This window comes from Hordeum vulgare, chromosome 7H (genome assembly GCF_904849725.1).
Source record: "Hordeum vulgare subsp. vulgare chromosome 7H, MorexV3_pseudomolecules_assembly, whole genome shotgun sequence".
Taxonomy (NCBI): Eukaryota; Viridiplantae; Streptophyta; class Magnoliopsida; order Poales; family Poaceae; genus Hordeum; species Hordeum vulgare.
In genome coordinates, this window is record NC_058524.1 from 547,153,514 (window position 1) to 547,170,288 (window position 16,775).

The 16,775-nt window shown below is 47.3% G+C and overlaps 1 protein-coding gene across 1 annotated transcript; it reads left to right on the forward strand.

The window, feature by feature from the left end:
- Nucleotides 1–15,638: 15,638 nt before the first annotated feature.
- Nucleotides 15,639–16,230, forward strand: LOC123411221. Its single transcript, XM_045104160.1, has one exon. It carries the CDS (start codon nt 15,713–15,715, stop codon nt 16,130–16,132), a length of 420 nt encoding a protein of 139 aa, XP_044960095.1. The 5' UTR covers nt 15,639–15,712; the 3' UTR covers nt 16,133–16,230.
- Nucleotides 16,231–16,775: the final 545 nt, after the last annotated feature.

Here is a 16,775-nt window from a genome sequence, read left to right on the forward strand (position 1 = left end):
AATAGTCTTTTAGAGAAACGCCAACACGGCGACCCATTTCGTCTGCACGCCTCCATTGACAGAAAAGTCGGTCCAATGCGTCGACCCAAACGGACGCGCGTTCGCTTTTCGTCCGCCTACCGACCCATTCCCGACCTATTTTTGAGGCTCATTTGCGTCGGCGCGGATACGAGACGGAAGCGCATGACGCCCGCCTACTCCTCCCCTGGCCCGCTAGTCGGTGGCACATTGGTCATCCTCTCCCACTCCATATCTACAACAAACCCTCGCCCGCCTCCGTCGCGTCGTCGTTGCCGCCCATTTGCCGGTGCCGACACACCTCCCCCCAACGTCGCCACCTCGCCCCCACCGCCTTCTCGCCGCCAGGACTTCTCCAGGCCAACCACCTAGTCAAAGGGAGGCGCGAGTCTCTTCGTCGGCCAGCTCCTTCGACGACGCGCGCAAGTTATTCGACAGTTTGTCAAGGTACAAAATGGATTCCGCCGATGAGTTTTTTCCATAATTTCCCTTGCAACTCCGATGATTCCTCGTCCGAAGATGAGGAGGAGATCTTGGCTGTCGTGTTGGTCCATCACCACCTTAATAGCCAGCAGCCGTTGTGTCGTGGCTCAATCCTGGAACAACGGTCATTTCCTTCTTTGGAAGGACTACTTTGACACAACCAACCCACCATTGAAACATCAAAAATTTCGGCGGCGTTTTCGTGTGGCTAGGCATGTTTTCAACCATATTAGAGAGGGAGTGGTCGGATACGATAACTATTTCGAGTGCAAAGATGACTCCCTTAGAAAGATTGGCTTCTCATCTTATCAGAAATGCACTGCAGCCATCCGGATGCTTGCATACAGAGTGTCCGGTGATCTCATTGATGAGTACGTCCGTATGAGCGAGTCTACATGCCTAGAGTTCATGTACGGGTTCTGTAGAACTATGGTTGTTGTGTTTGGCCCTGATTCCTTCAGAGAGCCGACTCCTCAAGATACAACCCGCTTGTTGGCGATGAATGCCAACAGGGACTTCCCAGGAATGCTTGGCAGCATAGACTGCGTGCACTGTGAGTGGAAGAACCGCCCTTCTGTTTGGCAAGGGCAGTATAAGGGCCACGTCAGGGCTAATTGTACTGTCATACTTGAGGCCGCGACCTCACAAGATATCTGGATGTAGCAGTCTTTCTTTGGCATGGCCAGATCACATAATGATATCAACGTTCTTCAACGCTCGTCGGTGTTTGCAAGGCTTGCGGAAGGCAACATCCCGCCGATGAATGTTATCATTAATGACCACAACTACGACAAATGATACTACCTAGGTGACAGTATCTATCCTCAGTGGACCATTATTGTGAAGACAATACCTGACCCTGTCGGAGATAAGAGGAAAAGATTTGCCCAAGAGCAAGAGAGTGCTAGGAAGGACGTCAAGCGTGCCTTTGATGTTTTGCAATCTCGATGGGGCATCGTTCGGTATCCTGCTAGGACTTGAAGCACCAAGAAGCTGTGAGAGGTGATGACAGCTTGTGTGATTATGCACAATATGATCGTTGAAGATGAGCATCCGGAACGTATCTACGATCAAGGGTTTCAATTTCAGGGTGAGAATGTTGTGCCTGAGCATGAAGGAACGACAACGTTTGAATAACTCACCCAATTTCATCATGAAATGCGTGATTGGAAAACTCACACGGAACTGTAAAATGATTTGATTGAGCATATGTTGGCTCATGTTGGCAACCAATAGATGTATCTTTTTTCATATGTATTTGAGACAATTTAACTTTATCCGGTTTGTAAAACTATACTTATTTATTTGGAAACTATGCTTTATATAGTTGTGAAACTATGCTATTTTTTATATGTCTGCTTGTCAAATAATGCAAAATGTATACATATTTGTTTAAAAAGGGAGGCCAGCCGGCCACACATGCATATATGGGTCGGTGCATTGGATGAACTGCCGATCCAAATGTTAAACAGGGCGGACACCGAGCGGTTGGCCGACCCAAACGGACAAAAACCAAACAAAAGCGCCATCCATTTGGATCGACACGTTAGAGTTGCTCTTGTTACGACCCAATCAAATTTAAAAAAAATATCAAATAGTCTTATAACCAACCAAAGTTTGTGCGCACGAAAAAATATTAAACTCGTAGATTTACTGATTGTCAATGTGATCCCACATGTGCTCAACCAAGTCATCATGCAGCTGCGTATGAGTGTGCCAATCCTGCATCTCACGATGAAATCAGACGAACTGATCAAAATTGCCGGGGGTGGGTGCTGCGGCTCAACATTCTCACCCTGGAAATCAAACCCTTGGTCGTAAATGTTGTCATCACACTCATCCTCAATGATAATGTTGTCATGATCACACAAGAAGTCATCACCTTCCAAAACTTCTGAGTGCTCGAGGTCAATGCAGGGTTTCGAACGTCACCCCATCGAGACTGGAGCACACCAAAAGCACGCTCCACATCTTTCCTAGCACTCTCCTGCATTTGGGCAAACATGTGTCTCTTCTCTTCTTGCGAATTGGGTATGACCTTCACAAGAATGGACCACTCGGATAGATACCATCACCTAGGTAATATCATGTTGGAAATGTGCCCTAGAGGCAATGATGAATAGTTATTATTATATTTCCTGTTTAAAGATAATCGTTTATTATCCATGCTATAATTGTATTGAATGAAAACAAAGATACATGTGTGGATACATAGACAAAACAATGTCCCTAGCAAGCCTCTGGTTGGCTAGCCAGTTGATCAAGCATAGTCAAGGTTTTCTGACTATGTGCAAAGTGTTGTTGCTTGATAACTGGATCACATCATTAGGAGAATCATGTGATGGACTAGACCCAAACTATGAACATAGCATATTGATCGTGTCGTTTTATTGCTAGAATTTTCTACATGTCAAGTATTTGTTCCTATGACCATGAGATCATATAACTCACTAGCACCGGAGGAATACCTTGTGTGCATCAAACGTCACAACGTAATTGGGTGACTATAAAGGTGCTCTACAGGTATCTCCGAAGGTGTCCGTTGAGTTAGTATGGATCAAGACTGAGATTTGTCACTTCGTGTGACAGAGAGGTATGTCGGGGCCCACTCGGTAATACAACATCACACACAAGCCTTGCAAGCAATGTGACTAAGTGTAAGTCACGAGATCTTGTATTATGGAACGACTAAATAGACTTGCCGGTAACGAGATTGAAATAGGTATGCGGATACCGACGATCGAATCTCGGGCAAGTTACATACCGAAGGACAAAGGGAATTACATACGGGATTATATGAATCCTTAACACTGAGGTTCAACCGATAAGATCTTCGGAGAATATGTAGGATCCAATATGGGCATCCAGGTCCCGCTATTGGATATTAACCGAGGAGTACCTCGGGGCATGTCTACATAGTTCTCGAACCCGCAGGGTCTGCACACTTAAGGTTCGGCGATGTTTTAGTATAATTGAGTTATATGTGTGGTTTGAATGTTTTTCGGAGTCCCGGATGAGATCACGGACGTCACGAGGGTTTCCGGAATGGTCCGGAGACGAAGATTGATATATAGGATGACTTCATTTGGTCGGAAGGTTTTTGGGCATTACCGGGATTGTACCGGGAGTGACGAATGGGTTCCGGATGTTCACCGGGAGGGGGGCAACCCACCCAGGGGGAGCCCAAAGGCCCTAGGGGTGGCGCACCATCCCTTAGTGGGCTAGTGGGACAGCCCAAGAGGGCCTATGCGCCAAGGAAAGAAAACCAGAGAGAGAAAAAAAGAGGTGGGAAGGAAGAGAAGGACTCCACTTTCCAATCCTAGTTGGACTAGGATTGGAGTAGGACTCCTCCTCTCCCTAGGCCGACACACCCTTGAGGGCTTGGCCCTGAAGGCAAGCCTCCTGCCCCTCCCTCCTATATATAGTGGTGATTTAGGGCTGATTTGGGACAACTTTTGCCACGTGCAACTCAGATCTTGACACCATAGTTTTGCCTCTAGATCGTATTTCTGCGGAGCTCGGGCGGAGCCCTGTAGCAGTAGATTCTCACCACCACCAAAGCGTTGTCACGCTGTCGGAGAACTCATCTACTTCTCCGTCTTGCTTGCTGGATCAAGAAGGCCGAGATCATCGTCAAGTTGTACGTGTGCTGAACGCGGAGGTGTCATCCGTTCGGCACTAGATCGGAGCGGATCGTGGGACGGATCGCGGGACGGTTCGTGGGACGGTTCGCGGGGCGGATCGAGGGACGTGAGGACGTTCCACTATATCAACTGCGTTTCTTAACGCTTCCTGTTGTGCGATCTACAAGGGTACGTAGATCCAAATCTCCTCTCGTAGATGGACATCACCATGATAGGTCTTCGTGTGCGTAGGAATTTTTTGTTTCCCATGCAACGTTACCCAACAGTGGCATCATGAGCTAGGTTCATGCGTAAATGTTATCTTGAGTAGAACACAAAGGGTTTCGTGGACGGTGATGTTCGATTTGCTGCCCTCCTTAGTCTTTTCTCGATTCAGCGGTATTGTTGGATTGAAGCTACCCGGACCGACATTATTCGTACGCTTATGAAAGACTGGTTTGATCGATTGACATGCAACCTCGTAGCATAAAGATGACTGGCGGGTGTTGGTTTCTTCAACTTTAGTTGAATTGGTTTTGACCGAGGCGGTCCTTGGAGAGGTTAAATAGCAATTTGCACATCTCCGTTGTGGTTTTTGCGTAAGTAAGATGCGATCTACTAGATACCCATAGTAGCCACATAAAACATGCAACAACAAATTAGAGGACGTCTAACTTGTTTTTGCAGGGTATGCTTGTGATATGATATGGCCAATGACGTGATGTGATATATTGGATGTATGAGATGATCATGTTGTAATAGTCAATATCGACTTGTACGTCGATGGTACGGCAACCGGCAGGAGCCATAGGGTTGTCTTTAAACTAACGTTTGTGTTTGCAGATGTGTTTACTATATTGCTAGGACGTAGCTTTAGTAGTAATAGCATAAGTAGCACAACAACCCCAATGACGACACGTTGATGGAGATCATGATGATGGAGATCATGGTGTGGCGCCGGTGACAAGAAGATCGTGCCGGTGCTTTGGTGATGGAGATCAAGAAGCACATGATGATGGCCATATCATGTCACTTATGAATTGCATGTGATGTTAATCCTTTTACGCACCTTATTTTGCTTAGAACGACGGTAGCATTATAAGGTGATCTCTCACTAAAATTTCAAGACGAAATTGTGTTCTCCCCGACTGTGCACCGTTGCTATAGTTCGTCGTCTCGAGACACCACGTGATGATCGGGTGTGATAGACTCAACGTTCACATACAACGGGTGCAATACAGTTGCACACGCGGAACACTCGGGTTAAGCTTGACGAGCCTAGCATGTGCAGACATGGCCTCAGAACACATGAGACCGAAAGGTCGAGCATGAATCGTATAGTTGATATGATTAGCACACAGATGCTTACCACTGAAACTATTCTCAACTCACGTGATGATCGGACTTGAGTTAGTGAATTTGGATGATGTACCACTCAAATGACTAGAGAGATGTACTTTTTGAGTGGGAGTTTAGCAAGTAATTTTGATTAGTTAAACTCTAATTATCTTGAACATAGTCTAAGTCCAATTTGAAAATATTTGTGTTGTAGATCAATGGCTCACGCGATAGTCACCCTGAATTTTAATACGTTCCTAGAGAAAGCTAAGTTGAAAGATGATGGAAGCAACTTTGTAGACTGGGCTCGTAATCTTAAGTTGCTCCTGCAAGCTGGGAAGAAAGATTATGTACTTAATGCCGCGCTAGGAGATGAACCACCCACTACGGCTGACCAAGATGTTAAGAACGCTTGGTTAACACGTAAGGAGGACTACTGAGTAGTTCAATGTGCAGTCTTGTATGGCTTAGAGCCAGGACTTCAACGTTGCTTTGAGCGTCATGGAGCATTTGAGATGTTCCAGGAGTTGAAGTTTATCTTTCAGAAGAACGCCCAGATCGAGAGGTATGAGACCTCTGATAAATTCTATGCTTGCAAGATGAAGGAGAATTCGTCTGTTAGTGAACATGTGCTCAAAATGTCTGGGTACTCAAACCGTCTAGCTGAGCTGGGGATTGAACTCCCGCAAGAGGCTATCACTGACATAATTCTTCAATCGCTGTCACCAAGCTACAAGAGCTTTGTGTTGAACTATAACATGCAAGGGATGAACAAGTCACCCGGCGAGTTATTCGCGATGCTGAAAGTCACAGAGTCAGAACTGTGTAAAGAGCATCAAGTGTTAATGGTGAATAAGACCACTAGTTTCAAGAGAAACGACAAAGGAAAGAAGGGTAATTCCAAGAAGAGCGGCAAACTTGTTGCCAATCCGACGAAGAAACCCAAAGTTGTACCTAAGCCAGAAACGGAGTGTTACTATTGCAAGGGTATGGGTCACTGGAAGCGCAACTGCCCCAAGTATCTGGCTGATAAGAAGGCGGCTAAGGAAAAATCAGGTATATTCGATATACATGTTATTGATGTGTACTTAACCAGCTCTCGTAGTAGTGACTGGGTATTCGATACGTGTTCTGTTGCTTATATTTGCAACTCGAAACAGGAACTGCGGAATAAGCGAAGGCTGGCAAAGGATGAAGTGATGATGCGCGTGGGAAATGGTCCCAAGGTTGATGCAATCATCGTCGGCACAATTTCACTTCAGTTACCATCAGGATTAGTTATGAACTTAAATAATTTTTATTTAGTGCCTGCATTAAGCATGAACATTATATCTGGATCTTGTTTATTGCGAGACGGTTACTCGTTTAAGACGGAGAATAATGGTTGTTCTATTTCTATGAGTAATATCTTTTATGGTCATGCACCCAATGTGAGAAGATTGTTCATATTGAATCTTGATAGCGATGATACACATATACATAACACTGAGACCAAAAGAGTTCAAGTTAACAATGATAGCGCCATGTTTTTTATGGCACTGCCGCTTAGGTCATATTGGTCTAAAGCGCATGAAGAAACTCCATACCGATGGACTTTTGGAGTCACTTGACTTTGATTCACTTGAAACGTGCGAACCATGCCTCGTGGGCAAGATGACTAAGACTCCATTCTCCGGAACAATGGAGCGTGCAAGTGACTTGTTGGAAATCATACATAGCGATGTATGCGGTCCGATGAGTGTGGAGGCACGCGGTGGATATAGTTATTTTCTCACCCTCACTAACGATTTGAGTAGATATGGTTATGTCTACTTGATGAAGCACAAGTCTGAAACGTTTGAAAAGCTCTGGCAATTTCAGAGTGAAGTTGAAAATCATCGTAACAAGAAGATAAAGTTCCTACGGTCTGATCGTAGGGGTGAATATCTGAGTTTCGAGTTTGATGCTCACTTAAGACAATGTGGAATTGTTTCACAGTTGACACCGCTTGGAACACCACAGCGTAATGGTGTGTCCGAACGCCGTACTCGTACTTTATTAGAGATGGTGCGATCTATGATGTCTCTTACCGATTTGCCATTATCGTTTTGGGGTTATGCATTAGAGACAACTGCATTCACTTTAAATAGGGCACCATCAAAATCCGTTGAGACGACACCATACGAACTGTGGTATGGCAAAAGACCAAAATTGTCGTTTCTTAAAGTTTGGGGATGTGATGCTTATGTCAAAAAGCTTCAGCGTGAAAAGCTGGAACCCAAAGCGGAAAAGTGCGTCTTAATAGGTTACAAAAGAGACAGTTGGGTATACCTTCTATCTCAAATCCGACGGCAAAGTGTTTGTTGCTAAAAACAGAGCTTTTCTTGAGAAGGAGTTTCTCTCGAAAGAATTGAGTGGGAGGAAGATAGAACTTGATGAGGTTGTCGAACCTCTAATCCCTCTAGATGGTGGCGCAGGGCAAGGGGAAACCCCTGTTGCTGCGGCGCCGGTTGAGGAGCAAGTTGATGATGATTATCATGAAACTTCGGATCAAGTTGCTAACGGACCTCGCAGGTCGACAAGATCACATACTACTCCTGAGTGGTACGGTAATCCTGTCTTAACGGTTATGTTTTTGGACAACAATGAACCTGCGAATTATGAAGAAGCAATGGTGGGCTCGGATTCCAACAAATGGCTGGAGGCCATGAAGTCCGAGATAGGATCCATGTACGAGAACAAAGTGTGGACTTCAGAAGAACTACCTGAAGGCCGCAAGGCTATTCAGAACAAATGGATCTATAAGAAGAAGACAGACGCAGACGGTAATGTGACCGTTTATAAAGCTCGACTTGTGGCAAAGGGTTTTTCACAAGTTCAAGGAGTTGACTACGATGAGACTTTCTCACCGGTATCGATGCTTAAGTCCGTCCGAATCATGTTAGCAATACCTTTTACGATTATGAAATCTGGCAGATTGATGTCAAAACGGCGTTCCTTAACGATTTTCTTAAGGAAGAGGTGTATATGATGCAACCCGAAGGTTTTGTCGATCCAAAGAATGCTAACAAAGTATGCAAGCTCCTACTATCCATTTATGGACTGGTGCAAGCATCTCGGAGTTGGAATAAGTGCTTTGATGAGGTGATCAAAGCATTTGGGTTTATACAAGTGGTTGGAGAATCTTGTATTTACAAGAAAGTGAGTGGGAGCTCTGTGGCGTTTCTAATATTATATGTGGATGACATATTGCTGATTGGAAACAATGTGGAGCTTTTGGAGAGCATAAAGGATTACTTGAATAAAAGTTTCTCTATGAAGGACCTAGGAGAAGCTGCTTACATCCTAGGCATTAAGATCTATAGGGATAGATCCAAACGCGTGATAGGACTTTCACAAAGCACATACCTTGATAAAGTTTTGAAGAAGTTCAAAATGGATCAGTCCAAGAAAGGGTTCTTGCAAGTATTACAAGGTATAAAATTGAGTAAGACTCAGTGCCCAGCAACTGCGGAAGATAGAGAACAAATGAGTTACGTCCCATACGCTTCAGCCGTAGGTTCTATCATGTATGCAATGTTGTGCACTAGACGAGACGTCAGCTTGTCCATAAGTATGGCAGGAAGGTTTCAGAGTAATCCAGGAGTGGATCACTGGACGACGGTCAAGAATATTCTGAAATACCTGAAAAGTACTAAGGAAATGTTTCTCGTTTATGGAGGTGACAAAGAGCTCGTCTTAAAGGGTTACGTCGACGCAAGTTTTGACACCGATCCGGATGACTCTAAGTTGTAAACCGGATACGTATTTATTCTTAATGGGGGTGCAGTAAGCTGGTGCAGTTCCAAGCAGAGCGTCGTAGCAAATTCTACATGTGAAGCGGAGTACATTGCTGTCTCGGAGGCAGCAAAGGAGGGTGTCTCGATGAAGCAGTTCATGAAGATCTTGGAGTTGTGCCGAGTGCACTAGATCCATTAAATCTGTTATGTGACAACACTAGTGCCATTGCCTTAGCAAAGGAACCAAGGTTTCACAAGAAGAACAGACACATCAAACGACGCTTCAACCTCATCCGCGACTACGTCGAAGGAGAGGACGTGAATATTTGCAAAGTGCACACGAATCTGAATGTAGCAGACCCGCTGACTAAACCTCTTCCACGTGCAAAACATGATCAACACCAGAACTGTATGGGTGTTCGATTTATTACAATGTAAATCGCATGGCGATGTGAGGACTAGATTATTGACTCTAGTGCAAGTGGGAGACTGTTGAAAATATGTCGTAGAGGCAATGATAAATAGTTATTATTATATTTCTTGTTTAAAGATAACCGTTTATTATCCATGCTATAATTGTATTGAATGAAAACATAGATATATGTGTGGATACATAGACAAAACAATGTCCCTAGCAAGGGTCTAGTTGGCTAGCCAGTTGATCAAGGATAGTCAAGGTTTTCTGACTATATGCAAAGTGTTGTTACTTGATAACTGGATCACATCATTAGGAGAATCATGTGATGGACTAGACCCAAACTATGAACGTAGCATATTGATCGTGTCGTTTTATTGCTATTGTTTTCTACGTGTCAAGTATTTGTTCCTATGACCATGAGATCATATAACTCACTGGCACCGGAGGAATACCTTGTGTGCATCAAACGTAGCAACGTAACTGGGTGACTATAAAGGTGCTCTACAGGTATCTCCGAAGGTGTCTGTTGAGTTAGTATGGATCAAGACTGAGATTTGTCACTCTGTGTGACGGAGTTGTATCTCGGGGCCCACTCGGTAATACAACATCACACACAAGCCTTGCAAGCAATGTAACTAAGTGTAAGTCATGTGATCTTGTATTACGGAACGAGTAAAGAGACTTGCCGGTAACGATATTGAAATAGGTATACAGATACCGACGATCGAATCTCGGGCAAGTTACATACCAAAGGACAAAGGGAATGACATACGGGATTATATGAATCCTTGACATTGAGGTTCAACCGATAAGATCTTTGGAGAATATGTAGGATCCAATATGGGCATCCATGTCCCTCTATTGGATATTGACCGAGGAGTACCTCCGGGCATGTCTACATAGTTCTCGAACCCGCAGGGTCTGCACACTTAAGGTTCGACGATGTTTTAGTATAGTTGAGTTATATGTGTGGTTACCGAATGTTGTTCAGAGTTCCGGATGAGATTACGGACGTCACAAGGGTTTCCGGAATGGTCCGGAGACGAAGATTGATATATAGGATGACTTCATTTGGTTACCGGAAGGTTTTCAGGCATTACCGGGATTGTACCGGGAGTGACGAATGGGTTTCGGATGTTCACCGGAAGGGGGGCTAACCCACCCGAGGGAAGCCCAAAGGCCCTAGGGGTGGCGCACCATCCCTTAGTGGGCTGGTGGGACAGCCCAAGAGGGCCTATGTGCCAAGGAGAGAAAACCAAGGAGAAAAAAAAGAGGTGGGAAGGAAGAGAAGGACTCCACTTTCCAATCCTAGTTGGACTAGGATTGGAGTAGGACTCCTCCTCTCCCTAGGCTGGAGCATCCTTGAGGGCTTGGCCCTCAAGGCAAGCGTCCTGCCCCTCCCTCCTATATATAGTGGTGATTTAGGGCTGATTTGAGACAACTTTTGCCACGTGCAACTCAGATCTAGACACCATTGTTTTACCTCTAGATCGTATTTCTACGGAGCTTGGGCGGAGCCCTGCAGGAGTAGATCCTCACCACCACCGGAGCGCCGTCACGCTGTCGGAGAACTCATCTACTTCTCCATCTTGCTTGCTGGATCAAGAAGGCCGAGATCATCGTCGAGCTGTACGTGTGCTGAACGCGGAGGTGCCGTTCGTTCAGCACTAGATCAGAGCGGATCGTGGGACGGATCGTGGGACGGTTCGTGGGACGGTTCGCGGGGCGGATCGAGGGACGTAAGGACGTTCCACTACATCAACCGCGTTTCTTAACGCTTCCTGCTGTGCGATCTACAAGGGTACGTAGATCCAAATCTCCTCTCGTAGATGGACATCACCATGATAGGTCTTCGTGTGCGTAGGAAAATTTTCTTTTCCCATGCAACGTTACCCAACATATCCCTTGTTGTAATGATTGCCATTGATCTCAAAGTTGACCTTCGGGGAGTGGCCTTCTGCAAGCCTTGCAAACACCGGAGAACGCTGAAGAATAGTGATATCATTGTGAGAACCATACATGCCGAAGAAAGAATGCCATATCCACATATCTTGTGGAGCCACAACTTCAAGTATGCCAGTGGTACCTTTCCCATGTTCCTTGTACTGACCCTGCCAAGCAAATGGACAGTTCTTCCACTTCCAATGCATACAATCGATACTACCAAGCATGCCCTAAAAGCTCCTCTCGGCATTGATCGTAAACAACCTCCCTGTATCAGCGCCATTTTTATTTCTCACGTACTCAGGGCTAAGCACAACCACCACGGCCTTGCAGAAACTGTACATTGATTTGAGACATGTGGACTCACTCATACGAACATACTCATCCACAAGATCATCATGAATTCCATATGCAAGCATGCGATAGACGCAGTGCATTTCTAATAAGAAGAGAAGCGAAGCTTGCCAAGGGCATCCTCTTTGCAGTCAAAGTATGGGTCATATGCTATCACTTCCTCCCGAATACAATTGAACACATGTCCCCTCATTCGAAAGCGGCGATGAAATTGATGTGGTTTGTAGAGTGCGGTATTCTCAAAGTAATCGAAATAGAGGAGGGTGTGCCCTTTCTCCCTATTGCGGTTCAAGGCCGGAGCATGGCCGAAGATTGATCCCCTGAATCGAGGCCGCATCCTAGTGACGTGGTCATGGACGACCGATGCTGCCACAACTATGTCCTCATCGTCCGAGGACGAATCATCCGATGAATAGATGAAGTTGTGAAGAAAGTACTCATCCTCGCTATCTATGGTACCTTGCGAGTAAGTGTCGAACACCTTGCGGTCGTGGTGAAGACTCGGCTAAAAAAGGCACGTCAAGCCTCTTCGCAGGCAGCAAAGTAAGGTGGGCGACCACGGGTGCCCTGCAAGAATGCTGCCCATGCCGAAAGTTGTTGGAGTAGATGATGGCAAGAGGAGCGGGAACGTGGATGGCGTCGACGATGATGAGGGGCGGAGGGCGGAGCAAGGACAGGGGAGGAAGAAAAAGGTTGTGCCATCGACGGATGGGCCACGGGAGAACAAGAGCACGCGAAGCACCCGTCTGCGCGTGTCCGTTTGGCTGCAAACACGGCATAAACTTAGACAAAAAATGACTCGAAAACTGATCGAGAACAGACATTCGTCCATTTGCTCCTGCGTATTGGTCCATAGTTTGTATGCGTTTAACCTTAAATGGACGCGGGCGGATCATTTGGGGTCGTGAATTGAAGTTGGCCTAATCGCCCGGGGAGCTGAAACGAATAAAAGCTGTGGTACAAGTTGGCCGGACGAGGTGTGTATAAGTGTATTTGGTCTTCATTAGTCGTGACAAGTTAGCTGCTCCCGTGATTCAGAAGCCAACGAGACGAGGGCCCTCCACCGGCCGCGAGGGCGCACGACGGCGACGCCGAATCAACAAAACCTGACCCGCGCCGAACTCCACCTCCTCCGGTTCCACATCGATCTGACGTCCAACGAGAGACGCGGGAGACAGGCGCAGGTGGCCCTGCCGCGTACTGCGCACCCCGGTCACGGGAGAAAACACACACATCCTCGGTCACATCGGCACCACGCGAGACTCGGCGAAGTCTGGTCCGTCGGCGCGCCACAATGATTCGGCCGCCGCAGCGCAGGCTCGGACTCGGAGCCTTGGGAGCAAACGGGCTGCGGGGGCAGAGGACGAGCCTTTCGCCATCGGTGTCGCCGCGCTGCCTCCGGATGTGCCCACCACGCACACATCTCGCGGCCCCGCGCTAAACTCCGCGTTTGTCCCGGTTCTGGTTCTGGTTCTGGTTCTGGGGTTTGGAGCGCCATTGGCGTGAAACTTGTTCACACCAGCAAACTTACAACAGTGAACCGACGAGATGCCAACCATCAGTTTACCTCTTTGTCATTGTCTGAATATAGGGTTGGTGCTATGCTATGCTATTGCTATTGCTATATTCCATCCCTGCTATAGAATTGTCTACGAATTCCCGGTTAAGTAGGTTTATGAGTTCGAGGACAGAATGTGGTGTTGCATATGGAATATTTGGTGGTACGTCATGTCAGATGCTCGACCTTAAGGAGGGAAGAAATCTACCTCAGACAAAGAAAAGAGAAAGAAATTGACTGCAGATTTGCAAGGGGCGACAACAGCATGTTGGCGACAATAGTGGTTGTTTGGTGGTCTCAAAATTCTGATATAATATGGATCGCAGGGCACGGCCCTCCGCATCGGCGGCGACGGTCGTCGGCCTCTCCTCGGGCTCAGTCCCTTCCCCTCCTACGCCTTGGCTTGCTGGCAGTGCCACCCCCTTCCCTGCTCATTGGGCTCCGAGGCTGGGCGCGGAGGCCATGCTGGTGGCGGATCTGGGTGCCCATGCCCAGATCCGGAGGGTGGCAGCGGCGGACGACCATGGGGGTGAGTGGTGGCCAGGCTTAGGTGGTAACGTGGCGGCTGGCAGCTCGACTACTTCGATGTGGGGTGGTGGGGTGGTGGGCGGCTTTGGCAAGAGCGCAGATACGCTTGTGTGGTGGTGGTGGCATGGCAAAGGTGGTGCGTGCCCCAGTGGCGGTGTCAAAAATAAAATGATATGTGATCAACTTAATGTTGTATAGTCAGAAGTATGCATTTTTAAGAATTTCTGACATGATTTCTACTTGATATATGTCGTTCATGCAAAAAAGTTGTGTAGTCAAATGACTACCCAGGTGAAGTGTGGCTTCGCCACTGGCGTGCCCAACGGCTCCAACGCGTGGAGCTCGCCGGGAGACGCGGGTAGGGCAGTGGTCCTTGCTCCAGCTGTGGGCGGTGGCGTGGGGAGGCCCGGGGATGGTGCCTCCTCGTGTCGCGGCGGCTTCACGGTGGCATGGCGGATCTACATGTGACGGTGGCCGGCTCTCCGGCGTGGCTCGTCTGCATTCGGACCGTCTCAACCTTCGTCCCTTCTTCATGTCCCCCCGGGCGCTACTTCCATCGAAGGGTTGGCCCTCTCTCAGCCGCGGTTCATCGCTCGTCTCGCGCCCCATGCTGCAGGACTGAGCTCGTCTCGTGCACGGTGCAGCAGGACCGAGCTCGTCTCGTGCACTGTGCATCAGGACTGACCTCGTCCCCCTCACGATGCTATAGGACCGAGCTTGTCTCGCGCTTGGGGCTGCAGACGGGTCGATGGATGCCAGTGCTGGTCGGCCTATCGTGTCTCGACGCTGGGGGTCTCCTAGGGGTGGAAAGCTGGGACCTTTTCGTCCGTCTCTTTAGTTGGGGTGGCAGTGGGTCTTGGGTGAGATGGTGTCAAGGTCTTGGATGCCGGGGCGGCGGCTCGGGTAACGGTAGCGCAGTGCTCTTGGGTAGAGGTCGTGGCTTGGTGTTGCCCGGTGGCCACGGTCGTGTGGGCGACGTAGTAGTCGGGATGTGGCGATCGGTTGCGGTGAGTGTTGGCCGGGATGAAAAATCTATTCTATCTTCGGATGGACCGGTGGCGACGAAACTCGTTCCCTTCTTGACGACGTCGTCGCGGCACTGACTATCCGTTGTGCTTTTTCAGGGGAAACTCTGATGCTCGGATCAGGCGGTGAAGGCGCTCCGGTGTCGTATCCTTACTAAAGACGTCGTCTTGGAGTCCACGGTTCATTGTATGCGGCTTCACCTCTTCGTGATGATAGTGCTAGGGGTAGTGTTGTTGCACTCAACGTCTATCTATCCTGTCTTTTGTGTGTGGTGGTGGCGTGCGTTTATTCCAGGTGATGTTGATCTGTGCTCCGTGGGATGATAGTAAGCGTTTTCTAAAGAAAAACAGAGCCTATGGAAGCGGGTAGCATTTTACAAGTGGTGCGTATTTTTCATGCCAGACCTCTCGAGTACAACCAAATAGTCTACCAAGTGTATAATATAGGACACATTTTTCCAAATAGCACCAAACCAAAATGTTGACCGTCTCACCAAACCCCCCTCAAAATAACGGTGACTACCACATGGGTCTACGTGTTGTGTACGCCCGGGTGCACCTCCTGACCTACCACATCACCCTCCTACTCCTTCCTAGCTAGTAGTGCAACACTTTACCTACAGCAGTGAAGAAATGTCGCTGTATATATAAGCATAAGCACACCAATGCGGTTAGCCCATCATATGCTCCATTTGTACAGCTTCACGGAAGTCGCAGCAGTAATTAAGAAACGGCAAATGTTGATCCGGCGGCGAGGGCGCCGGCGTGCACGCCGCAGCGGCGGTGGTGTCCGGCTGGGGTTGCTGCTCCGGCTGCGCGTGCGGCTGTCTGGCATCGTCGGCCTGCTCGTCAGGGGCGTGGAGGAGCTCAGATGCTGCCCCGCCCGTGGCAAGATCGGCTGCTCGACGTCGAGAGCGCGCAGGACGGCGACGTCCCTTGGCGGTAGCTGCTGTCGCCGTACGGCGCCGGCGGAGAGGAATCAGAGCTCCTTCTACACCGAGGCCATTGCAGACTGCTTGGAGTTCATCAAGAGTAGATCGACCTACCTGCCAGCGAAGGATGATGAGGTCGTCAGTTTGAGTTAGTTTGAAATTGTGTAGCCTTCCTTTATGACGAACTTTCTGCTCCTGGAGTTGGTTTTATCACTTTTAGGGAGAATTTAATTGGTCGTTTCTTACTGTTCTACGTATGTTTACATGATTAGTTATCGAAACAAAACAAAATTGTTAGCACCCATCAAAATTTAGTCAAGGTTAGCCGCCCTAGTTCAAAAAGGAGAAACAATCAAGTTTAAGTGTGAATGCGTGATTCTGCTTCGTCTTCTTTTGTTCTTGAAAATCAGTCAACTTGACCAATCATCTTTCTTCTTCTTTTCTATATATATGGCCATCTTTATTTTCTAACAGCAGCGCTTCACACTGACATCACCGAAATTCATTCCTATTTTTTGAGAAAGATGTTGCAGTAAAACTGATACTACCTCCGGTTCATAATAAATGATGCAGTTTTGAACTAATCCCGATTTTAAAATGTGACACTTATTTTGAATCGAAGGGAGTAGTATTTATAAGTATCGGTGCTAAAAAAATGTTTATATAATGATTATTTTTTACAAAATAATGACGCCTAAAAAAATACCTAGTTGCATATATTGAAGTTTGCACATATATTATTTAAAAAATATGTGAACATTTTAAGAAAATACATTAATACCTTTTCTAAATTACA